At 40.3% G+C, this 26367-nt stretch overlaps 1 protein-coding gene across 1 annotated transcript in view; it reads right to left on the bottom strand.

The window, feature by feature from the left end:
• Window positions 1-26367, bottom strand: part of pde11a (phosphodiesterase 11a) — a 40629-nt gene that overhangs the window by 3158 nt on the left and 11104 nt on the right. The window contains exons 3-19 of the mRNA XM_062431831.1: window positions 25755-25844; window positions 25120-25260; window positions 24920-24984; window positions 23216-23348; window positions 21562-21637; window positions 19345-19412; window positions 19156-19248; window positions 18065-18108; window positions 15615-15771; window positions 15358-15465; window positions 12558-12667; window positions 10200-10290; window positions 5044-5144; window positions 4785-4862; window positions 4598-4661; window positions 4439-4513; window positions 3325-3408 (exon numbers count right to left, since the gene is read on the bottom strand). Coding sequence (XP_062287815.1) covers window positions 3325-3408; window positions 4439-4513; window positions 4598-4661; window positions 4785-4862; window positions 5044-5144; window positions 10200-10290; window positions 12558-12667; window positions 15358-15465; window positions 15615-15771; window positions 18065-18108; window positions 19156-19248; window positions 19345-19412; window positions 21562-21637; window positions 23216-23348; window positions 24920-24984; window positions 25120-25260; window positions 25755-25844 — 1578 coding nt within the window. The remainder of the gene's footprint in view (window positions 1-3324; window positions 3409-4438; window positions 4514-4597; window positions 4662-4784; window positions 4863-5043; window positions 5145-10199; window positions 10291-12557; window positions 12668-15357; window positions 15466-15614; window positions 15772-18064; window positions 18109-19155; window positions 19249-19344; window positions 19413-21561; window positions 21638-23215; window positions 23349-24919; window positions 24985-25119; window positions 25261-25754; window positions 25845-26367) is intronic.

The raw sequence follows: 26367 nt of genomic DNA on the forward strand, positions 1-26367 counted from the left end.
CTTTTTATCTACACTACACAGACAATAACTATGCTCTGCTCTAACTTTTTGACACTAATCTTGTAATAATTCAATAAGTGTTATAGTGATCTGTTGCTCATTTTCTACTCATGATGTGTTTAATATGACAGCCAGAAGGTTTAACTGTCCAAACGCAGAGAGATACACCCAGTGCTGTGGCCATGAATCAACTATTCTCGACTCCTTTCACAGCTCCTCATGTGTCTGACTTGTTTGCTTTCATACATTTTCCCTCAACACGCCTCATCGTTTAACAGACCTGATCTCGTCAGTAACTCAGCCTTAGTCTTTCTCCCACACAGCCGCTGCTGCTGGCAGTGGGAGAAGCAGGCGAGTCTCTTGACGTCATTCAGACACACACACACTTTACTATACTGGCCAGGACAACGCACAGATTTCCATTCAATCACTGAAAGATAACCGCTACCTTTAACTCTACTCTTCCAGTCTGAAATGATAAAAACAGAGTCTCTCTCTCTCTTTCTCTCTCTCTCTCTCTCTGTATAAGCCAAATCTCTGAGCTGTCTCGCAGTCAGAAAATGCACATTCATTCTGCTGTTCTCAAAAGAACAGGATGCAACCTTGAAGCCGTTTCAAAGCTTTCAATGGAATCTGAGGAATCTGTGGCTGAAAAGAAAGTTGAATAGTTGTTGGTGACAATTTCATTGCTGGCGTCAGTGAGGACAATAGATGAGGAAGGAGAGTGTCTGCTGATGTCAGGGGCAGACGTGAGGTAGGCAACTGCCTTGCCAAACAGCTAGAGATTTATTATATTTTTAGATATGAAAAATAATGAATTATGTTACTATTCTGACTCAGTGTACCCCGAAATAACTTACAAAAGGCCCCAAAGCACAAAAAAAATTCAGCTGTACACAACTTACTTACCCCTCCCTGAGCTACTACCTTATCGTGGTGGAGGGGTTTGCGTGTCCCAATGACCCCCAGGAGCTCAGTTTGTTCGGGGGCTTTATGCCCCTGGTAGGGTCACCCATGGCGGCGGGGAGGGACCAGACAAAGGGTAGCTCCGGCCGGGCACATCCCGAAGAAGCGACATGGGACCCCCCTCCCGCAGACTCACCACCCGTAGGAGGGGCCAAAGGGGTCAGGTGCAATGCGAGCTGGGCAGCGGCCGAAGGCGGGGACCTTGGTGGTCCGATCCTCGGCTGCAGAAGCTAGCTTTAGGGACGTGGAACGTCACCTCTCTGGTGGAGAAGGAGCCTGAGCTGGTGCGCAAGGTTGAAAAGTTCCGGCTAGATATAGTCGGCCTCACCTCGACGCACAGCAAGGGCGCTGGAGAGGGGTTGGACTCTCTTCCACATTGGAGTTGCCACTGGTGAGAGGAGCCGGGCAGGGGTGGCAATACTTATTGCCCCCCGGCTTGGTGCCTGTATGTTGGAGTTCACGCGGGTAGACGAAAGGGTAGCCTCCCTCCGCCTTCGGGTGGGGGGACGGATCCTGACTGTTGTTTGTGCCTATGGTCCAAACAGCAGTTCAGAGTATCCACCCTTTTTGGATTCCTTAGAGGGGGTGCTGGAGAGTGCTCCCTCTGGGGATTGGCAAACTGGGGTGGTGGTCCCTCTTTTTAAGAAGGGGGACCGGAGGGTGTGCTCCAACTATAGGGGGATCACACTCCTCAGCCTCCCTGGTAAGGTCTATTCGGGGGTACTGGAGAGGAGGGTCCGTCGGATAGTCGAATCTCGGATTCAGGAGGAGCAATGTGGTTTTCGTCCGGGTCGTGGAACTTTGGACCAGCTCTACACCCTCTACAGGGTCCTAGAGGGTGCATGGGAGTTTGCCCAACCAGTCCACATGTGTTTTGTGGACTTGGAGAAGGTATTCGACCGTGTCCCTCGGGGAGTCCTGTGGGGGGTTCTCCGGGAGTACGGGGTATCGGCCCCCTGATACGGGCCGTCCGTTCCCTGTACGACCGGTGTCAGAGCTTGGTCCGCATTGCTGGTAATAAGTCGGACTTGTTTCCAGTGAGGGTTGGACTCCACCAGGGCTGCCCTTTGTCACCGATCCTGTTCATAATCTTTATGGACAGGATTTCTAGGTGCAGCCAGGGCGTTGAGGGGTTCCGGTTTGGTGACCTCAGGATTGGGTCACTGCTTTTTGCGGATGATGTCGTCCTGTTGGCTTCATTAGACCGTGACCTCCAACTCTCACTGGATCGATTCGCCGCTGAGTGTGAAGCGGCTGGGATGAGAATCAGCACCTCCAAATCCGAGTCCATGGTCATCTGCCGGAAAAAGGTGGAGTGCACTCTCCGGGTCGGGGATGAGATCCTGCCCCAAGTGGAGGAGTTCAAGTACCTTGAGGTCTTGTTCACGAGTGAGGGAAGGATGGAGCGTGAGATCGACAGGCGGATCGGTGCAGCGTCTACAGTAATGCGGGCTCTGCACGGATCCGTCGTGGTGAGGACGGAGCTGAGCCGAAAAGCAAAGCTCTCGATTTACCATTCAATCTTCGTTCCTACCCTCACCTATGGTCATGAGCCTTGGGTAGTGACCGAAAGAACAAGATCGCGGGTACAAGCGGCCGAAATGAGCTTCCTCCGTAGGCTGGTTGGGCTCTCCCTTAGAGATAGGGTGAGAAGTTCGGTCATCCAGGAGGAGCTCGGAGTAGACCCGCTGCTCCTCCGCGTTGAGAGGAGCCAGATGAGGTGGCTCGGGCATCTAGTTAGGATGCCTCCCGGACTCCTCCCTGGTGATGTGTTCAGGGCACGTCCCACCGGTAGGAGACCCCGGGGAAGGCTTCCCTGCTTAGGCTGCTGCCCCCATGACCCGACCCCGGATAAGCGGCAGAAGACGGGCGGACGGACAACTTACTTAGCGGGTGCTTTTTCTTCAGAGGAAAACATTGTCCTACAACATTTACCTGACAGATAAATGTTACTGCTTACGTCGCAGATTCAGATTTTACTCACAAAATATAACAAATAAAATATGATGCATTATTATTCATTACAATATCCAGTATTATATTAGAATAAAAAGCTTGACCTTCACCACAAGTTTAATACATTTAAGTGCATTGTGCTAATAATACCTCTCCACTCTTCACTTTCTGTATTTTTACTGTGCCATATTAATAATTTTACTTCTTTTACGACCTTCTTCTGTCACTGCCAATACCAACATTCCCAGTAAGAGAAGCAGTGAAAATAAAGGAAGACAGAGTTTGCCTGCGGGCCTCCAAATCACTAAATCCTCCCCTGACTGATGTCAACAGCAGCTGTGTGACGAGTGTGCCACGATGACGGCCAGAGAACATTTAAGCATCGGAAGAAGCGAGTATTACCTCGTACAGCGGTGCACACATTCCATCAATCCACTCTAGCTGAAGTCCTGGCAACTCATCCTTCCTGTTTCGATCGAAGATGGCCTGAAACACAAAAGTCACAATGAGCCTCCTGATTCCTCTATTGTCAGTTTTCATTTCCGCTCACACTGGAGAAACAAAAGAGAGGAGTTGTTATTGGGCTTGTTATGAGGCTACAAGTCAACCGGGTGGCTGTTACTGCTGCTTTGGTCAAAGAAAATTCTCCCCCAGCACTCAAGACAACTTACTTTATTTCACATTTTCTATTCTACCTCATTCTTCTGCAGCTTGAGCTTAAGAGGCTCCACAGAGGCTGCGCTTCAGAGATAGTTACTGGGCTCCGACTTTATTTAGTTATTTAGTTTAGTTAATATTTAATTTCCAACACCCACACACAAAGTGGTGAAGGTTTGACACAAGCGGCAGACCTGAGGCTACTGCCATAGTTATTTCAGAGCGAAGGCAATGTGGCCCGGCTTGATTAGTCAACAGCCATTAACTGCACATGGAAAGCTGTTGGTTCTTTATGAACCAACAGCTTTGAAGGCTGAACTGTGTTCAGGCTTCAAAGCTATTCAATCAAACAGACAGGAGTCTTCAGTTGTGCTTTGAGGACGATATTAATGCAATCTGAATGACGACAAGGATCTTCATTTTAAATTAAGTTTGCCTGCTATTAATATGATGTTATTTTTATAACTTTATGAGGAAGATAAACACTCACTATTTACTGTCAGAAATTAAACAGCAGCTACAGTTGAGAGTCTTGACACAGTAACCTAAACAACACAACAAAATCTAGACAGCTGAATGGATAGAAAGGTTAGTGTTTGTTTTGAACCCAGTGCAACAGGAGTTTTTGTTAAGGATGATTGTTACACGCTCCACAGTTTGTTCTTGGCACAGCAGCGACGCAGTGGAGCGGTCAAGCTGACAATTCACTTTTATTATACTACGAGACACAAGCGCTCATGATTCCTACACAGTCAGTATGTTTGTAACTGTGGAAAACAATATATATCTTGGCCGTCATCAGCTAGTGGAGGTCTAACTGCAAAACGCACAAAAACCAGAGATGGTGCGGTGTACTCACAGAGGGCGTGAGCTTCAACTCTGATCTCTCTCTGTCACCTTGCTCGAAGAACTCGCTGGTCACCAACTCTGCAACCTGGAACCAGAGTAAGATGAATGGTTTACAGGCCTCTTTTTTGTTTAATTCATATGTAAGAGATTTTGGACCTGTATGTCTCACCTTGCGTGATATTTCCCACGGTTTAGTGACAGCACCGAGATCACATGCAGTCATCATCATGGATCTGAGAACAGATCAGATGGACAGATTTATTTAATTTAAAATCAAAGACTTTGCACAAAGAAATCTTAATTCATCTAATTTTAAGGAGACAAAGACACATTTCTTTCTGTTTGCAGAGCATTACCTGCACATGTCTCTATGAGCCTTCACATTCCAGTTGTATTCTCCTTTGCTGACAAGCTCAAAGAAAGTGTTTCTGTTCCTAAAGGGAAAGAAAACATCTAAGTATGCATGTGTAAATTACATAAAATCCACAAGGGGGCGGTGTTACCTAAAAGAAGCCTGCAAACCTAATGAAACAGTGTACAAAGACTGGCTGTAGATAAGTCAGTGCTGTGTGGACCACTGAGTCTCTAATAATGTTGTTGTTTAGCAGAACATACTCAAAGTAAAGTGTGAGGTCTGTGGCCAGGATGGACTGTTTCAGCAGCTGCATGAGGTCACTATATTCTGTGGACGAGAGGTTGGAGAAGATATTGTGACCCTGCGGAGACACATACAGAAATAACATGATAAAAACATTCAAGACATGTGTAATTCTTCTAATCACACACAGAGAGCCTGAAAAAAAGGCTACAGTCCCTTGATAAATAATGAATTATACTGAATTTGTACCATTTACCATATTTACTGTAACAAACTTTTATTGTAACATACAGTAATCAGAGCTTGACCATTACTTTAGACTGCTGACAATACATGTAGATACTAGCTTATCACAGTTCACTGGATGTTGTTGGAAAATAAAAAAAACAGCTGCAAACCTGTTGGTGTGGGAACTATCAGGAATATAAATTCATTATTCTATCTTACAAGGACATATCTTTGCCATAACACTTTCAAGGATTATTGCTAAATGATTAATATTTACAGATAATTTTGATATAATTTTTACTCCATAATATCAGCCTTGAATAATCCAGCATCATCAGCTCACATCATCAGCTATAACAGAGATAAAGAAAAAAAAATTTCCTTGCTGAAAGTTGTTAAAGGGCTTTGTATATACAGTGTAAATTATAGCCTGGTCTTAAGCTGCGTTCAGACCAAAAGCGTCTGACGCAAAAAAATCGCTTGAATCGCTTCTATCGCGCCGCTTGATCATAAATAAACATTTTTGGATCATCGCTTCATTCGCTTCATTCGCGCTTGTGACGTCGGGAGAAACTCGCCGCTGATTGGATGTCGCGGCGCGATGCCGCCTGAAAAGTTCAAATTTTCCAACTTTATTCGCGCCGCTTCAGACGCTTGATTCATTCATTCATTCATTCATTCGCTTCAGACGCTTCATTCGCGCCGCCTGATATCAAATCGCGTGTGATCGCGCCATTTACACTGAATGGCTGCATGAATCTGCTATTTTTTCAGTGATTCAAATGGTCAAAGGATTACGATTAATAATGGGATGAACAAAAGGGAAAATTAATCAGATTTTGAAGCTATTCAAAAGCTATATGATCCATTCTGAACATAAATTAAAAATTGAGTTGTGAGTGCTGCTTCTGTTTAATCTTTGTGTTTTGATGAATCCATCCAGTCGTGTGTAATATGAGATCAAGCTGTGGAAATCAACTCATTCTTGTTGCTTTGGTTGAAAGGCAACTTTGCCATTGGTTCAGTAAGATTAGCAATTACAAGACGAGAGTAACAACTGTATTTATAGTTTACAGTCCTTTTTCATAGACAACATTTTGAATAACATTCATTCATTTTCTTCACATAGCTCGAGCGATGCTGGATTTTTTTAGGCCTGATACTGGCATTGATATTTGGGAATTTAAAACATTTTGGTTATGATTACAATTGAGTGTTTTGTTAAAAACATACATAGATAACATAAATAAGCTTGATACGGATCCCTTACATTGATTTAGTTATCTATTTTTTATTGTGACCCAGATACAGTACACACTGAGCAGGAGATTTTACTTGAAGAATACTGGTGGACAAACTATGTAATACAGATGCTGTTTCTAAATTCACTCAAACCTAATTTGGCAGTTCTGTACTGCAATGTCTTGTTACTTGTTGGCCATCATATACACAGATACTGATGTAGCTGCAATACGTTTGTATTGTCAGATACAATGGCTATGTTGTTGCATCTAGCTTTATAATAGTTCACTATATTTACTGTCTGTGATTTTTTTGAGCATCTCAATCTTTTGCTTACAATTTATGCATGATGATGATCATAGACTCACACAACAGAAGGAAAACAAAGTAGAGTTTGTGTACACTCATTTCTGCTAACAATCCCACACTGCAATGTGTCAGATTTAATAGATGTGAAAAATAAAGGCACGCAGTACTAAAGCTGTCAGTGATTCATAAGTGTACAAAATCTCAATGTACTGCTCACTACCGCTCAGACAGCTTCTATCCGCAAGCCATCAGATTGCTGAACTCTGGGACTTTGTGAGCATACATAATACACACACACACACACACACACACACACACACACACACACACAGACTCTCTCTCTCCCTCCTCCTCTCCTACACTTACTCAACCACTACACAATATTTATATTTCTATCAGAAGTATTTATCACCCATTACTTAACGTACTGTATGTGCATTTCACTATTAATCTATTTATCACTTATGTGCCATACCACATCTCTGCACCAATTAGCAATTTATCATTTTATTATATTTCTCTCTCATTTTATTATATACTCTAAATGGAACCAGAGCTCGAAGAAGCCAAATTTCACTGCCTTCAATTATATGCTGTGTAGCTGTGCGTGTGACAATAAAACCTCTTTAATCTCTTGAACTAAAGAGGAAACTATTGTCTATTAGATGAAGGAGAAGTGATTTTGCTTTTCCTACTGTGACATATCAAAAGTGTCAAAACTAGTGTGAAAAATGCCTTTTTGTGCAATTAAACCATAATGGTTAAAAACATGCAATAATCCAACGGAATGGTTATGTGCATGGGAGGAAGGAAGGCAGCAGCTCCCCAGCAGCTCTTAATAACTAAGCAATGTCTCTCACTCTATCATTAAAACAGGCCTTTCTCCATCATGTATTATACATTCATTCATCAGTCAGGCACCCTCCTCTAGTGGATGGTTTGAATGGATGGAGGGTCTGTCTGTGGAGAAAGTGGAAGATGTGGAGGTGATTACAGAAAAGGATCGAGATGGGAGGATGTTAATGACTAGCAGGAATTAAACAAGGTCTTTAAAACTGAATGATCTTTTTAAACGCTGAATACAAGTCTTAAGATTATCTCAGCACGCCTGTGACTCCCATCATCAGCACCATGAAATACTGAAATATGTAAGAGCAAAGCCATTTGTAAAGGACTTCTCTCATTCTGTCAACTGGAGCGGATGTAAGGGGTGGAGGGGGGGAGTAAACTAGAAAGTGAGAATGATGAGAATAAATTGAGAGATACAAAGGGAGGGAGTGATGTTTAAAAGTTTACATTTTAATTAATGGTTTGTGCAGGCTGGCGGATTGAATCGTGAGCTTTCTCTTCTCCTTGAATTAGCCACACTATTCATTTATATGCTAATAGGACAGCAGTAGTTCAGCCCCAGTATCAACAGAAACCATTATGATATTCCAAGCAAACATTTGTCAGCTTACTGTGTTGTCAGCACCATGATAATGAAGTCACTGGTACCCACCCTACAAAGCCTCTTCTCAGCTGCTCCCTCAAAACGTCTTTAATTACAACTTCATGCAAACTCAGTCACCTGGTAAAATGTCTCTCTCAACCAATTACCACCAAATCTATCGCCTCTGTGATTACATTGATTTGAGGACAGCATGAGCTATTTGTTTACTTGCTCACATACTATAGACATCGAGGCACCACGTTTGTCATCAGGTGTAGTGAGCACAGACTCCTTTAATATTAAGGGAAAGTGGGCTAATAGCATTTTTTTGTATTAATTTAGACAGCTGAACAATAAATGAGAGATAGGTGTAGTAGGTAGGTAAGAAACAGGAGGGGAAAACTTTGATTTCTGGACAGCACACAAATGACATCAACCCAAGTTTTAAAATGCTAATTGCAGATCTTTATACCTGCCAAACACCATCCTAGCTTAGCAGGGCTGGAAAATGAAGCCAACCCAGAATTGTCTTCACAGACCCCCGTGTTAAAATCCCAAACTTAACAGGAGAAATAAAAATGTTTACAGCCTGGTTAATAAAACATGGCTTTGGTCTATATAGTTGTTTGTGACAAATGTACAGGGGAACTCACCCATTTAAATTTGATAAAAAGCTTAAAGTTAAGCATAATTAAGGGTCTGGTCGCTTTGAGTGACCATGGCTACAATGTTGGTTAGGTAATGTTACCATGGCATAACCTCAGATTCACAGAGGCATAGCCGTAGCTAGCAGCGTGTTTTCAGTTCATGAAAGTTAATTGAAACAGTTTGATCTTGTTCAGCATTTCGTTGTACTAAAAGATCCTCTAATGAGTCAGATGTTCAGTTTTTTCCAATAAATACATTTTATTTTAAATGGTTTAAGCCGGTTTCTTGCTAATGACAATTAGCATTAGCATTATCACAGTAAGCCATAGACTGTCAGTGCACTGTGCTAACCAAGCTAGTAGCTAGCGTTAGGCTCAGCTCCACCCTCTCATCCAAATATGGTCACATCTGGCTCCAAAAATCCAAGATGACGGTCAAAATGCAAACTCAAGCCTTCAAAATGGGAGTCCCCAAAACAATGGGTGATGTCACGGTGGCTACGTCAATTCATTTTACAGTCTACGGTTGTGCACATAAACCAGTTTTTGGAGAAACTCAAATTTTGACCTGATGTTGACAATACAGGAAAGGTCTGGGCGTCACTAACGTAGTTATGATTGATCCTATGTGAACCATATATATCTGAACAAAATGTCATAGTAATTTATCCAGTAGTTGGCTGATGTGATGATGCGACTAAGCATCACAAATAACTAATGATTATTTTTATTATCGACTGATCCATTAATTATTTCCACAATAATTTAATTTATAATGGATTCGATTAGTCAATTGATCTATAAAGTGTCAGCAAATAGTGAAAAAAAAGTCAATTACTGTTGATGCAACCTGAAATGTCTTGTTTTGTCCTGACCAACAATATTACAACAAAGATATTCAATTTGCTATCATAGAGGATTAAAGAAACCAGAAAATGTCCACATTTGAGAAAATGGAATCAGATCATTTAACATAATCAATTATCAAAATAGTTGAATTATTTTTCTGTTGATCGACTAATCAATTAATTGACAAATCTTCTCAGCTCTAGACGCTGCCTACTTAGTACCTTAGACCTACAGAGTAACTGCCATTCCTAAAGCTGTGCTGCAAGCATGGCATAAAATAATCTAGGTACACAACATGGCAAAGGGAAAATGTGTCCAAGGGGGAATGTGTGGTGTGGTGTTTGGTTGTAAATGCTGTTTGGAATGATGCAATTAAATGTGTTGCACAACTATAAACATGCAGTCATAGACATTAGCAGAACATCATGGTAACTGCACTGCAGCAGATAATTGAAACATAATGCACCTCGCTCTGCAGGATCATAACAGCATGGTTGAAGTGGTGGTGTTCCAGAGTAGCAGAGGTCCCATAAAGCAGAGAGAGGGCTGAGCCCGTCCTGACACACACAAAAAAACACACAGAGGGATAAAATAATCAGCGTTCAACAAGTTCTGAGAAAAAAAAGTCTGCTGTTGAGTCTGTTGTAATTCCCTCATCAATTCACTCTGCACTGTCACCAACTTATGGCTCAATAATAAAAGAAATTGGAGAGCTATTACCTTCACTGCAGTTGAAATTCACCCGTTCAACATTGAATGCGATCATCATTTAATGTCGCTGCAATAACTAAGCCTTCTGTACTGTATATGAGGCATGTGGGCCAGAGTCAGTGAAACTAGAATTTATTATTTGTATTCTTCTTTTACTAAAGTTAAAATAATATATTATATAGAAATGAAAATAGAGTACAAAATGAAAAAATAAACTGACAAACTATAAAAGGATTAAGGCAAAAAGTGTACATATTAGTGTACTGATTTACCTGGGTTTTAAAAAATATAATAAATAAATAAGCAACACCACTGAGACCCTTAATTGATCAGTGATCAAAAATTGTTTGTATGTAATCTGCAATAAAAAAAATTTAAAAAGTAGGTCCAGGTTTTTAAGCCTCAAAAACGCTGTCGCTGTCTAAATGAAAAGGCACATCCGATAAAATATTTTGTCGTTTTCACCCGCGAGTGTTGTCGTATAAACAGGGCCTCAGAGTACAGAGTTTGCAGCGATGATTCGGCGTAATTTCGACCTAGCGTCATATGCACCATGACGTCTATCTAACCACCCACTCCGTTTTTTTTTTTCATTTTGTCGCAAACTGGTGGAGTAAGAGCCATCAGCCGAATGGCTTAGTACAGGCGCTAACGGACCCACCAGAGTATCTCGTAAATTACTCCACTAATAATGCCTGGATTGTTATCAAACTTCTACTGTAGTACAAATAGGGTCTTTACTCATAAATTGATGCATTGGAAAATTATATTATAATCATATGACGCTAGGCCGAAATTACGCCGAACCATCGCTTTAAAGCGACCACACAGTATTTCAGTGGTCGCGCAAGATTTCGACGATGTTTACAGCTTTAGCAGTAGCAGCAGAGTAAAAGCCATCAGGTAAGTGTTCATTTTAATGAACTCCTGGTGTACTTACAAACTTTCCAATGCATCGATTTATGAGTAAAGACCCTGTTTGTACTACTGTAGAAGTTTGATAACAATCCAGGCATTATTAGTGGGGTAATTTACGAGATACACTGGTGGTTCCGTTAGCGCCTGTACTAAGCCATTCGGCTGATGGCTCTAACTCCACTATTTTGCGACCAAATTTTTAAAAAAGGGCTGAGGCTGTGATTATATAGACCTCATAGTGCATATGACGTTAGGTCGAAATTACGCCGAACCATCGCTTGAAAGACCAAAATCTGTGTCGCTGTGCTAAACTCTTCTCACTGCACTGTGAGATGGTAGCAGTGCACAATGGTAGTGGTGAAGAAGGTTTTTGTGCAAATATTTGAAGCAAGCATAGCTGTGTAATGCAAACCAATTCCAATTATTTATTTATTTTTGTTTAAATTTCAATGAATTCTCAACCACAGCTATCATACACCATCTGATGAAGACATAACACTTTGCCATAGCCAATAAAGGCTCTCCAGTTTTGTAAGATGTGCTTCTTGGAAAGAATCTGCCTTTTTAGCTACAAGAGCGTTATCACCTCTATTGTCTTTTATCATCCGAACTAATTTAGCACTATAGCCGAGTAAACATCATCTAAATTCAGACCATTTAGCTCAAAATACCAAACAAAAATACAAACTATATTTGACAATTGATGTAATGAGACAGGCGACATTAGCATCTAAATAACTCATAGTGAAAGGGTGCTTGTGGGTGCCAAATAAGTCAGTGAATTGGGTAACACCATCTTGTAGTGTACTTAACAAAAATGTCTAAAGTCACAGCAACAGAATCATTTAAGCCTTCCAGTTTACAGTCCAGCTCATGACAATGTGTTCCCTCCACCTTGTTTTAGATGTTGTTTACAATAATAAGGACACAGAACACTAGCCTTAACCAATTTATCTGCAACTTTACCTGCTCATCTTAATGTGCTCAGAGTCAGCAGTGTTTAGATAACAGACTGTTATATAAGCCTTATACAACTTGCCACTTGACTCTTGCTGATCTGGGCTGAACTACTGCAGACTGCTGCAGGTGGGAAAACATACTATAAACAGTGTGTGGGAGGGAGTGTGCTTATGTGTGTATGGCAGAGACGTTAAGAGAGAGCGAAAAGAGAGAGACAGGAAGCGGGAACACTTACTTTGCCTGAAAAGCATTGTTGGTACCCCTGTGGTCCAAGTCATGACACACACAACCAACAATAAGTGCTAAGATCTCCACCTCTGTCAAAGTCTCCTGGAAGCCCGCTGTCTGATTGGCACAGAGAGGAAGAGGCCAATTACATAACAAACACACACTCTGAGCATCACAGACACATTTCTTATTCATTTATTTCATGATGTTGTGAGGAGTGAATAAAAATGGACTCATCCTAAAAAACTATCTCCCTAAAATGCCACTGGGACTGCAGTAACGCAGACACACAGTGAGATTTATGACTTGGATGAATGGGTTCTGGAGGCCATGTGCTGAGTGAGTCACTATAGGTCATTGTGGAGATAGCAACAAAGATAGCAATGCCCCCAGCCCACTCATTAAAGCACGTGGCAGGAGAGCAGAGGGACCCTGAACGGCTTACACAGTACTGTTTCATCTCTCTGCCAATAATCAATTCAGATGGGACACCATACATTAATGCTGTGCTTGATTAAATTAACTACACTCTTGTGTTTGTATAAGAACTTGTATGTATGTATAAATATGTGTAGCATGTGTATGTATATGTAATATATGTTGCCCCAAGGACCTGGTAATTGGTAGAGGCCTGCTGGAAAAGCACAAAGTATTCCACATCTCTGGTTTGGTGCTGCACAGAATTGGTTGTTTGTTGTACAAAATGTAATTTGAATCTAAGTGATTTGGACGTAGGTCAAACAGAAATGTATCATGTGCCATTCACCTTTTATAATAACTGGATTAGAATAGTATTCAGTATCTACAGCATAGCGTTAGATCAGGCAGAGCACTGAGGTAGTGCCTGCATTAGCTGATTGATATCAGCTGCTTCATTCATGCCTCACAATCACTGGTTCATTCATCAGCTGCGCAGCTGCAAGCTAGTAGAGCCCAACCATGTTCATGAATGTGTACAGCACGGTCATTATAACCTGATATTTCTGACTACTACACTGATATACTGTGTGCTACCACAGCGTCCAGTGATGGAAAGAGTATTCTTTACTTAAACCTGCATCTACTGATTTTTTTCTGTCACTTTTTGCCATATCATAATCTGTGAAGTTGCTATGTTGAATGTTAGCATTCATTTGGAGTCATGTTTCTGGCCACCTGATGAATGTGGGTCCACTTTTCAATCTCTTCTCTCAATCTCTCAATCTTTTAGCTTAGTTACCTTTTAGCTGTTTTTGTTCTACACCAACTCCTGAGGGAAATATTTGACTGTGTCTGTTGGCCGTTTAGTGCACCATGGGTTTTTTCGGAAAACAGCTGCTTGCTACAGGTGAAAACGACGCTATGAGAGTCATGGACGCAACAGCTAAATGATGAGATGAAATTTGCTGTAAAACTCTGTAAGGCTGAGGGAGCCACTTTGAGTAAAAGCATCAATACAAAATACAAACTCCATTACAAGGAGGAGTGCTACATTTAATAAAATCCTACTTATGCAATAGTATTATCACCAAAGGGTCATTGTAATCGTGTAATTCTCAAATCTTTGAGAAACATTTTTTCATATCAAATCTTTTTTGTTAAATACTGGAATGTTTTACCTTTTTGCACCTTAAAAAGTTCAGCTTAAATTAAACCATCTGAGAAATTTTGAGGGAAAATCCCTTGTGAAACATGAGATGTGGCAATGCATTTTTATTTTATAATCATATCCAATGTTTGTATGTAAAAATCTCAATCTGACAAGATGTGAGTGATATATGTAGTGAGGTAAAAAGTAGGGATGTCCCGATCCGATATTTGGATCGGATCGGCCGCCGATATTAGCAGAAAATGCATATCAATATCGGATCGGCCTGCACGGGAAAATCCCGATCCGGACTCCCGATCCAGTTTGTTTTCAAAACTCCAGTCCGTGTTCCGCACCGATGTAGATAATCCATTCCAGTTTTTTTCAGCTTTTCCCCCCAAATCCGGTCCGCGTTTTTCAGCACACCTAGCGACCTGTCCAGCATCCCACTATTTATTTTCTACTCAGCTTTTTTGTGTGTTTTGCTTTTTTTATACAGTTTACAATATTGTTTGCACTGATGGCTTTTTAAGCCTTGGTTTACACTCTTGTTGTTCAAGAGCAGAGCATTGATGCCAATTCAGTTTGTGTGGTTAATTGACTATTTATTATTTTGTCTATTTTGTGTTTATTTAACCCTGTTAAGAATAAACAGGTCAGTTTCTCATTACCAACCATTGTGGATTATTCAAACTAACCTAATTAAGTTGGCTAGTTGTTCTTAAGAGTAAAACCCTTTTCAACATGAGTATAACAACAAAATAAGTAAATATCTTTAATCTTTAATACATGCTTGGATCGGCCGGTATCGGTATCGGCCTGTGCTAAAAGCTACAATATCGGTATCGGATCGGAAGTGCAAAAAGCTGGATCGGGACATCCCTAGTAAAAAGTGCATTATTTCTAGCTGAAATAGTAAACTATAAAGTAGCACAAAATGGAAACAATCAAGTAAAGCACAAGTTCCTCTAAATTTTACAGTGCAGAAGAGTTCCTAAGTAAATGAACCTCCTCCTTATATTCTAGGCTTTTCTATTGTTGATTTAACATTTTGTACTCATGAATGTGTTTATTAAGGGGGGTGGGGGGTTTAATTCTCCTTGTTGCTGCTTCCCTCAAAGAGTAGAACCTTTTTTCTGCCAAATGTGACTGCATGAACATTTGCTATGAATGATCAATTCCTTGACATGTGTCTCTGACTGAAATTGATTTAATGATCTGCAGACAGCATGATCGTTACCGTTAGCATAGCAAACATGCACTGGCAGACGTTGAAGGCATGTCTCCAGTTGTGGTAGAGAACCATCCGGTAATTTTTTCTGACAGTCAGCAGCCATCTGCACAGTGTCTGGAGGGGAACATAGAAAAATAGATGAGCACATGGGTCAACAGACATTATGAGGACACATGGGGATACGGCTACCAAAGGAAATGTGTTCTAAACAAACTCAATCAAGTATTCAAAGGGAAGAAGATGAGAAACATCAGTGATCTCACCTCATAGTCAATCTTGAATTTTGGTACCATTCCCAACTCTATAAACATTCTCAGAGAGGCGGTTATCATGGCATCAACGTCCAGAGAGAAATCGTCAAAGGAGAGCATATCGATGCCCAGCTCACAAACCAGGGGAATGTTAGCAGCCTGTTTCATCGTGGCGGGAGAAAAACATGGAGGGGGGAAAGAGAATATGAGCTCAGAGAGCAGAGGAGGATGGAGAGGTCAGAGGCTGCTGTGCCATTTTCAGATGATACATGGAAATATGGAGACATGCTAATTAAGACTGTGAGGACTCATTCAGAGGGTTAAGATTAATGAGGGAGCTTAACCAAAGGATTTCACTGTTGTTTACTTTCAGAGCTCAGTGACAAACGTAGTCATGAAGTGGTAATAATCAACAGCGTTTTTCATCGTTATTCAAACAAAAACAAAAACATACATGATCCAATTAACCATATTCATACTGAAGTATTCATGTCTTCTACCCTCAGTGTGGTCTAATGAGCACAATGAAAATCGGAGGAGATATATCCTTTCTGCCTCTAGTCAGCTTTCATTAAACAACCATTTAATACTGTGTAACCTGCATCTCTTACAAATCTGTGTTATGGTTTCATTACAATGAGTGTTTCTCTTTTGTCTTCCTCTCTCTCTCCTCTCTAACAGCCACTGGAGCCCGATGTTTCTTTCACAAATGTTTGTCTGCCAGGTCAGTGGGTCCTTTCTCTTAATTCACAGCTCTGGGTTACAAAATGTCAGCCAGGTTTGTTTGCCGCTGCCATTTGCACTCCGGTGGAATCCCAGTCAAGTGTATGCCATACGGCTCCATATGTAGAGCAGTTATAAAAGAAGGGGGAAAGGCGGGAAGCAGAGCACAGCAGTGCTGGATGAGGGGGCTGAGAGATCATACAGGCATACTGGTTCCTACTTCGCAATAATGGCCACAGGGGAAAATCCTACACATGAAAGTGCCAGAAAATAGGTCATATCTATATTTCAGAAATGTCATGCCAATTAAAAATGTAGATATTTTCATTTTTTCATCTTTATAAATAATGCATAGAGAATGATTGTCTATTGATTGGAGTAATCCATTTCAAATACCACAATTAGTTTATTTTCACTGGGGAATACTCCCATATTAATGCTTGTGCACTACTGCAGTTCTAGAAAACTAGAAAATGAAGTCTAGAAGACAGGCTGTCAATAATCCCCCTGTGTTGCCATAGCTTTGTTTCTTTCCCGTTAAAGTTAATGAGAGATTGTTATTTAATTAGAAAAAGATATGTTAATTAAAAAGCCTGTGAGCAAACCAAATGCTCTCTGAACTAAATATCTGAGATTTTATGCTGTAAACAATAGATTTAGGCATCATTTGTTGCCATAGATCTTATTTTTGTGAAGTGGAGGGGTATGGCAGAATCAAAATCAATATTGTTATTTTCTTTAATATGTCTTAGACATTAAGAAACACATCTATATAAGTAAGAAAACAATGAAATTGTATGATAGCAGTTAGCTGCACCAACAGAGCAAATCTGATCATCACAAATTGTAATCCAAACCGAGTGTGTAAACACTTCAATATAACCTCATGAGAAAAACACCAAATCAAAAAAGACTCTCATGGGTCTTTTAGGAAGTCAATAATGGATGACCCACTTTTTAATTTAGTTAAGACTTGTTGCAATATTTCAGGTAACTAGAGGTAAAAAAAATCTTCACGTCATCCATCATTCAGTAAGGTAACTACATTAGGACAGCAGCAACTTACTCAGCTGAAATTAGTTAGGGTTTTTTTTTAGCAAAATGTGTTCTTTGGTTAAAATGCGCTGTGACAGAGTCAAAATGTGTTGTTATGAACTTGGTCTAGTCAAGGTTTATAGGTTTATTTTAAAGGATGAAACTGGTGTTTTTACTGTCAGAAAATACAATAGAAAGAGCAAAATCAACAATACATTAGTCCCATCTCTGAAACCTTTCTAAATTTCGTGTAGCACTCAGCCCCGAGCCCGTTCATTTTATACTGACTGCACAAGTCTTCAAAAACAGGTCACAAATATCGTCATCATTGTGTTCATTATGATGAAGGAAATGGCGAAGCTTACTGATGTTTTGAAAAACAATGGAGGTCTATGGCAGTGAGGAATAAGCTCTGATCACGTTCTGGCTACACAGACAATACATGTTCTTAGGATCAACTCGTTGATGGTTTTGTTTTTTTCATGGCATTTGCTCACATTATGAAAAATATAGAGTATCATCAGACTTACTGTCTTCTGTGAGACAAAGGAAGAACAAACCTCACATGATTTGTGAGTTTAATATCTAAGTAGAGCTCACAGGTAAAAACTGAGTCTCTCTACTACTGAAACTACTGAGAGAAACAAACATATTTGCTGAGAAAGATGTAATAATGACAACAGTGAATACCAGTTACCTTAAATTTGTCTACTTCAGTCTTGGAGCAAGTGGCATGGTAAGACAGAACCTGTAAAATAATGATATCTGTGTCACTCAAGGTATTTTTCAAATCGTTAAAACACAGTACGACACTAACAGAAGCAGGACTTTGGCTACAGCTGAAAACACTGAACTCTGGTATCACTGCATTTCAGGGGAGAGTGTCCTCCAGATGAGGAAGTTAACACTCACCTATAGAAAAGCCTACAAGAGCAGCTATGTCAGCCCTGATTCCATCGCCATGTTCCCTTCATTTCCTGAGAGAAATACCTCGCACAGACCTGCAGTTGCTTATTTGATCATAAACGCTCATGTTTATTCAATGCTGCCAGAAGCAATGCATCTACATATTAGTTCATTCTCTTCCTCTCCCTTAAATGCTCTATCTCACTGTGCTCTACAACCTATTTTGAAACCGAGTGGTACTAACTACTATAATGTACCTGAAAGTTCCCTATTGTAATCTAAGGACATACTGTAAAGGCTGAGTAGTGCTGAACGGATACATCCTGCAGGGCAGATGAGGGATTGCTTTTCACTGCCTCTCATTAATTTTCAATAAAACCTTTGTGAGAAGGTTATCTACAAAGAGAGATCAGCACTTTTTGTATTCATGCATACATTCTTTGGAAATATGAGACTAAAAAAAGGAGCCAAACACAAAGACCCCAGAGAGAGACTAAGTCAAAAGAGGTTTTATATTAGCCATGCAGCAGCCATGACTTCCTGTGAATTCTGGGCAAATGTGTAAGCATAGGGCATATGTTGATTGGAAAAACTAAATTAATACCATTAAAGCTAATGGAATAGAAGAGTAGATACATAGAGGGGCAAAAAATCATCAGAAGAATGCTATCATAAACACAATGAGTATACAAGCATAACAAAAGGAAACTGAAGTAGAAAGCAGGAGCAGTTAACGCAGCACTCTGAAGGCAGCTTTCAAGTTTGCATAATCATGTACTTTAAATGTAAGTGGACATAAAAATGTGTTGTTCAAAACATGGCAGCAATTTTATATCTTTATTTTCTCTATTTGTCATACAAGACAGAAAATAGAATGGGTTGTTCTTACATCCAAAGCCACAGACTGCTTGGCCCAGGACTTCTTCACTTGGTCATACATGATGGTGTTGTTGATTCCCAGTCCACAAAAGATCACAAACGCCTAGGCAAAATGAATAAAACTAAATCAATTGCAACAGTCTCCAATACACTCACAGGTTACGGTAAGTAGAAAGAGATATAGAAGCAAGAGTAATACCTCAAAGAGACGCTGGTCTGCATCATCAAATGGTTTCCCATCGAGCCTGTTCAGCACCTGGGCAACACCTGTTACACACAGTTCATTATGCATTCAATAAGAACATAACAGAAGTGCTTGTAACTTGATATTGGCTAAACTCTAAGTGTGTATGACCTGCCTCCAGTTAATAAAGGATCAAACACAAACTCTATGTCATTGACTAAAATACATTATTAGTTAAGCAGAGATACAACGCCATACAACACAAGTAGCTGTTTAGTAAGAAATTCTACAATACTGATATAGGTTATCGTACTATATCTTTGAAAATCTTAAAGCAGTTTACAGTGGAGGTCTGAGGTCATGGTTCTCTGCTAGAAAATGATGGACTACATGTTGGGAGTGCTGCCCCATATGAGGAGTTTGAGGATCTTGTTCATGAGTGAGGTCACGTAAGGGAATTCAGGCGTCGTATTGGACTGTTGTGGTGAAGACTTAACCAGTCCATCTACATTCCAATCCTCAACTATGGTCATGAGCTTTGAGTAGTGACCAAAAGAATCACGGATACAATTGGCCGAAATGAGTTTCCTCTGTAGGGTGTCTGAGCTCAGCCTAAGACATAGGGTGAGGGGCTCGGACATCAAGGCAGAGCTTGAAGTAGAGGTGCTGTTCCTTTGCGTAAAAAGGAGTCAGCTGAGATGGTTCAGGAATCTCATTAAGAAACCTCTTGGGTGCCTCACTTCGGAGGTGTTCCAGGCATGTCCAGCTGATAGGAGACCCTGGGGCAGACCCAGAACACACTGAAAGGATTATATGTCTCATTTGGGCTGAGAAGCCTGGAAGGAAGAGATTATATGTCTCATTTGGGCTGCAAAGCCTGGAAGAGCTGGAGGACGTTGCTAAGGAGTGGTGAAAACTTGTGCAAAATTATTTTGTATTTTGTGTTTGTAATATATTATATTTATAATGTATACTACATCCAGGTTCCTGTCATTAACCAAACATCCATCTATGTCCATGTAACCTAGATACAGATACAGACATTAACAATCTGAAATTAAAGATAACTTTTAGATTTTGCTCTGATTCTAGTTGCAAAAATAAAAGATATATACTATTATCAGAATACTTGTCTGACACTCAAGAAGGTGAGCGATCTGAATCCTGAACGTCTGTGACAAATGTCTGTGGTGACCTGCACTGACTGAACATTGTCACAACCAAACTGTGGTTATAATCATACTGTAATAATGTGTTCCTGGCCCACGGTTGGTCAGTTAAATTATTTATTTACATATCTGGAACTTAAGTTGTGATGTAGTGGGTTCATAATATAAAAATCTTAAAGAGGTACAACCTGTTTTTTTTGCCAATTCACATGATGTTCATTTAAATTTGAGAAACTAATCATTCAAAAAAAAAACACCCTGGTAATACCAGCTACCTTTATTAAGATGAATTTCACAGCATATTTCTACAGGAGGTGCTAACATTGATTTTACTCACATTTGATATTTGACATTAAACCTCATTATTTTTTATATAGTCACAACAGTATTTCTTTTGGCTTTATTTTGAAGCTGCAGGCTGTAACATTGCCAGATGACACAAGGACATTCGTTTTCTAACTGAATGTATCCTTGACTTGAGAATTTCATCTCCTGCTGCTTTGTTTGTATAATGGTTTTTCACTCCAGATCCTCAGGTGCCGCCCACGCACAGTGCAATTTTTTTTCTCCCATCACTCTTTCTGTTCTTCTCCCCCTTCCCTCTCACCTCCCCAACAAATGCACGTACATCCATGGGGGGAAAAAACAACAACAAAAAACAAAACAAAAACGTGAGTGTACACAGAAATCACACACAAAAATCTAAACTAACCATCTGTGGCAGATACACTGATCACTTCGCACTCAAATAAAATGAATGATTTCCTGCGTCAGATCTCAGTGGACAGCTTTCTTTGCTCCTCCCTGCAATATGCAGCACCAAAACCAGACAAGAGATCAATGATTTATCAGTGTCAGTGTGGTGTTGGCCTGGGGCAGCTCACAAACACGAAACACACAACCAGAAGAAGGAACTCCACCTCAAAATGTGGTATGATGCAGTATGGATCTAATCACACACGCAACCTCCTCCTCTCCACTATCAAAAATGATTAATGTTTTACTTTTTATGTAGACTATCAAGTGAGTTCAAGAGAAAATGAAGCTCTGTTTGTTAACTTACCAATGATTTGGTGGTTGCTGTTCCATATAGGAACACAGAGCACAGAGCGGATGTGGAAGTCCGAGAACTGGTCTGCCTAAAAACGGTGGGAGTGTGAATACATTATAAACAAGGATTACCATCCATGTGCATGGAGAACATATTTCCATGCACTGTGAGTAAATATTTTGGTATTTTCTAAACAAATATGCATGTGAGACATATTTTGAGGTATCAAACAAGTATCACCTTAGTACCTGTTTGGAAACTCAAGTATTGTGCTGGCACTGATATTGAAATATTTAAAAAGATACCAGACTCTGGTGTATAAACTGTATCTTCACCACTGGAGTATCAACTATGCATACATGCCTAATTTCTAATGTAAGAACACTGCTACGTTGAAATAAATGAAGCGTAGGACACAGTGAAAGAACCCTCTTAGAGCGAGAGGCAAACCTGCTGGCAGCCTTTCCGCTCAGCCAAGTGGTAGTGGTAATACAATTTTTCTGCCGCTGCTGTTACACTTTGTCATGTCAAACTTTTGCTGCTTACTGCTGGATGCCGAGCCGACACCTGTGATGTCCACTGTAGGTTTCTGTTTAAATCTATGCAGTAGAGCTAGACCGATAAAGTGGCCAAGCTGATATAAGCTGATTGCAGATATATTGGTATTGGTGTTTATATTGGCTGATAGCTAACAAGAAACTGCAGTACAGATTTTCCAGGTATCTAAACTTTACTTGAGTATTTATTTTTCTGACTACTTTTCACTTTTACTCCCTGAACACAACCCCCCCGCCCCCATCACACATCACGATTAACGTGTTAACGCTGACAGCCCTAATATGTATATATGTTCTGTCTGAAATTTGGACCGTGTCCAGTGATTGTTTTTCTGTGCAGGTTGTTAACAAAAGAGGAAAACTATCTTATCATGTGTGCCGAGAACTTTTTTCATTTTGTCGAGTTATCAAAGAGGTATTGTGTATCATTGACGGTAAAAATTCATTTTTACTTTTTACTTTTGTACTTAAGTACATTTCAGAGCCTGTACTTTCTTACTTTTACTTGAGTAAAGGAGTTGAATCAGTACTTCTACTTTTACCAGAGTCTTTTTCTACACAAGTATCTGTACTTCTACTTAAGTACAGAATGTGAGTACTTTTGCCACCTCTGCATGGCAATTACATGAGAGATCAGAGTCCCATTAATTAAGGTGAGAATTGTTATGAAACCATCTTGGAGGAAATGTCAGGGCAGTGACGTAAATTGATCAACAGCTCATGGATGGCTGTTACAGTTTAACACCGATCGTGTCCTTAATTTCTGTTTCAAACCATCTGTCTTCTCATCCCATTGCATACTTACAATGCCATCCTGACATCACTTCCTAGGCAGTTTCACACAGCCATTAATGAATCCTGTGTGATCTAAATAACTCACATGTGACATCAAGGTGTGAACATCCCCTAGTTTAAAAAGCCTCGGCCTGAAGATACTTCTTGAATGAACAGTGTGACGTCTTTAACGCAAAGCAGTGAGTCTAGTGTTGATTTAGTACTTCTAAATATACTATGGCCTGGATGTGAGGTGTCACCAGCATATTCACTGTAACACTGATTCTCCACTGATACAAGCTGAGATCAGTTCTCTCAGATAAAATCATGCTTACCTCAGCATCAAAGCGAGGATCCTGATAGGCGTCACTAATGTTCACGGGGAGTCCTGTGGATGCTACCAGCTCTGCAATACTGTTGTTGATGAGCCAGTCTGAGTACGACGATTTCTCAATACTGTCTTTGAAACTAGGGTCAGAAAGCAAGATGAGAAGATGCGAAAAAGCTGTTGACTTGCCTTTCCTCAGGTCACAATGCTTCTGACAAAATTTCTTAAACACTTTTCTTTCCTGAAAAAAAAATCCCTTTTTATTGCATTTAAATAAAAAAACGTGTGTTCTCTTCCACACCTGAACTGCAAGCTTGCAGAAGGGTATTCTTATTTTTATGGGCCCTCTTTTACGTTGACTTGCATTTAATGAACTCCTCATGCAGAAGATATCAGTAAGCTTCTCCTGCAGCTTATGAAGTAATGAAAAGTTAATTGTGTGATTGTCTTCCTCATTGCCGAACGCCCCCACACTCTGGCACAGAAACACCTGCATCGCTGCTTAGACTTCCCATTCACATTTATGCAGTAGGATGTCGCTGACTTTTAACCTTCAAACACAACAAGATAAATGTTCAGCGTTGCTCATTTTTTCTTTCAAGATTAGAATAAAGGTGGAGAGACACTGATGTCAGATCTTTTGGCTCTCTTTGATCTAGTGAGACAGCTGTGTGTGGATGTGAAAACACAGTGCAGTGGGGAATAAACCTCATGGGTGTGATGGCAAGATGCCTTACCTTCTTTTTCTTTCTCTCTCTCTTTCTCTCTTCATTCTGTCTGTCTCTTGTCTGTCATTTAGCTGCCACAGACACACCAGCAGAACTGTACACTAGCTCAACATTATCCTCCCCATGGGGGCGGCCGGGGATTCAGAGGCACATTAGAAATCCTACAGTACGCTCGCCTTTTGACACCAAATTTATGCACTTAATTATACACATAAATCTTGCACAGAGATCCCTGTTATTCAGATATGAACATTTAGGAAGACTAGTGTCATCACAGAGAAGATGTACTTCTGTCATTTTGAGCTTGATTTGATATGTTGTGTAATTTCATTCTTGACATCACAAACATGCTATTTATTTAATATGTGACACCAGATTAGAAGGGAGTGAGCCCAGACAGAGAGAATTAACTGGCTGGTCAAGCAATCCGACATTTCTTTGATTGCTAATATCTCACTTCTCCTCTTTCTGTTGGTATTTCTTGTGTTATGACATATTTTTAAAGGATTGTTACATGTATGACTACTGCCTTGACATGACTATATATCAGTTATGACAAGTGCAGGACTCCAGGAAGAATTAGTCTTCCTTTCAGTGTTGGTTTTCATCCATAAACATCCCACACAGTATTAAGCCACTTTTTCTCCACTCAGCCATGCCTAGCAGTGGAGAGAATTCTCAAAACCCAATTAAGCAAGGCTCCTACAGTATGTCTTTTATTCAGAATCAGTTGTTACTCCCACAGCACTACAAAATATTTAATTTTTTATACTTCCCTTATTTTTGTCCTTGATGGGAGCTTTATAGATTCAAACAAGGCTGGTGCCAAAGGCAAATGGTGGTAATGTGACTATTTATTGAAAAGGTTACTGGTATAAAAAAGGGAAAATGGAAGGCATGTTTTTATCAGGCCAGATGTTAATGAGGAGCTTTTGTCTGTGTGTGCATCTGAAAGAAGAAGTAATTTGAGACAACATACATACCTGCTTTCAGTGTCTGCACTACATTTGGGAGACAGTAGTTCAAATGACTTGGTGAACTTCACTACCTAAAAGATTTGAAAGGGGGGAAATCACTAAAGCTATTGGTAAAAATGCATGGTGGTACACAGTATTTACTGATAAAAACAGAGGTAGACAGAAAGAACAGACATGCACAATTGCAGCATTGAGAAAAATAGTACCGGTGACTCGATGTCCTCCAGCAATTGAACAGAACAGCGCTCACACTTTAGCAATGTCTGGGCGCGGTGCATGATCTTCCTGACAATCTTCTCCAGGTCAGTCTGCTCTTCAAATAGGTCATTGACTACCTCGAGGAGCGCCTGAATACCAGGAACAGACAAAGATATCAGTGGCTCAACAGTCTGAACCACAAGCTGCAAGTTTCCCCAATAAAAGTGAATTAGGCCCTTTATCTAAGGCAGGGCCAATCCAATTTAATGCACAAGCACATAAAAATCATATGGTGTAAAGGGAGCGCTGCTCATTTCTCTCCTCCATTCACTGAACTATGTTCTCATTATGTTCTCTTCCATCACAGATCAATGTGTGACATGAATTAGTGCATCTCTTAACATTCCCTGGGAGATTTAGATCATGGACCAGGCCCTATCAGGATATAGGCCCATCCCCCTCTACACATCCAGAGAAAATGTCCATGCAGGGCTGCATGCTGCTCTGTGATCCCCACTGCAGTGGCAGCAAGTGGGCTGTTGCTGATCAATACTCAGCCTCAATGTCAGCATTAGGGGGGAGGAAGTAATGCTGATCCTAGGGATCGGGGGGTTGTTATCCCAGTTGGTCCTGTGGTCCTTACCCGACTCCTGTCATACTCCTTCCGCGAGGCAGCGAAGAGTTGGGCGTTGGAGATTGCAATACCACAGAAAGGCAGGTACATCTGCAGCACCTGCGGACATATTGGACATTTGTATCTGTAATTTGCAGACTTTTTCTCATTAATAAGCTTCATATAAGCAAAAAAGCTTGTTTTTCAAATATGGTCCCTGATGTCACAAAATGCTATTACTGAATACAGGTACATATTCTTTGTGTTGCACAAAAATGTGGTTCCTTTAAAAATAGAAAATAAATTATCATACATTTTCAGTGATGTAGCCAAATTGAAAACTGCTTGTAAAATTGAAGCTATTTTAAAAAGAAGAAGTGAGAGTGAGTAATATTTTCACGATGGAAAACATAGCTTTGAATCAGAACAGAGAAGAAATAGCCATTCATTGGCATCATTACATGCTAGGACAAATAAATCTATCTAACTGACATTTTACCATTTGACTGAATAGTCTGACTTACTGTGCCTTGGGCTAATAACATAAATTCACTCATATTTTCTTCACATAAATAATGTAATTACTTGATGTAGCTTGATGATGGTTAATATGTATCCTAAAATCGAATTTGAATCTAATCGT

This window comes from Scomber scombrus, chromosome 13 (genome assembly GCF_963691925.1).
Source record: "Scomber scombrus chromosome 13, fScoSco1.1, whole genome shotgun sequence".
NCBI lineage: Eukaryota > Metazoa > Chordata > Actinopteri > Scombriformes > Scombridae > Scomber > Scomber scombrus.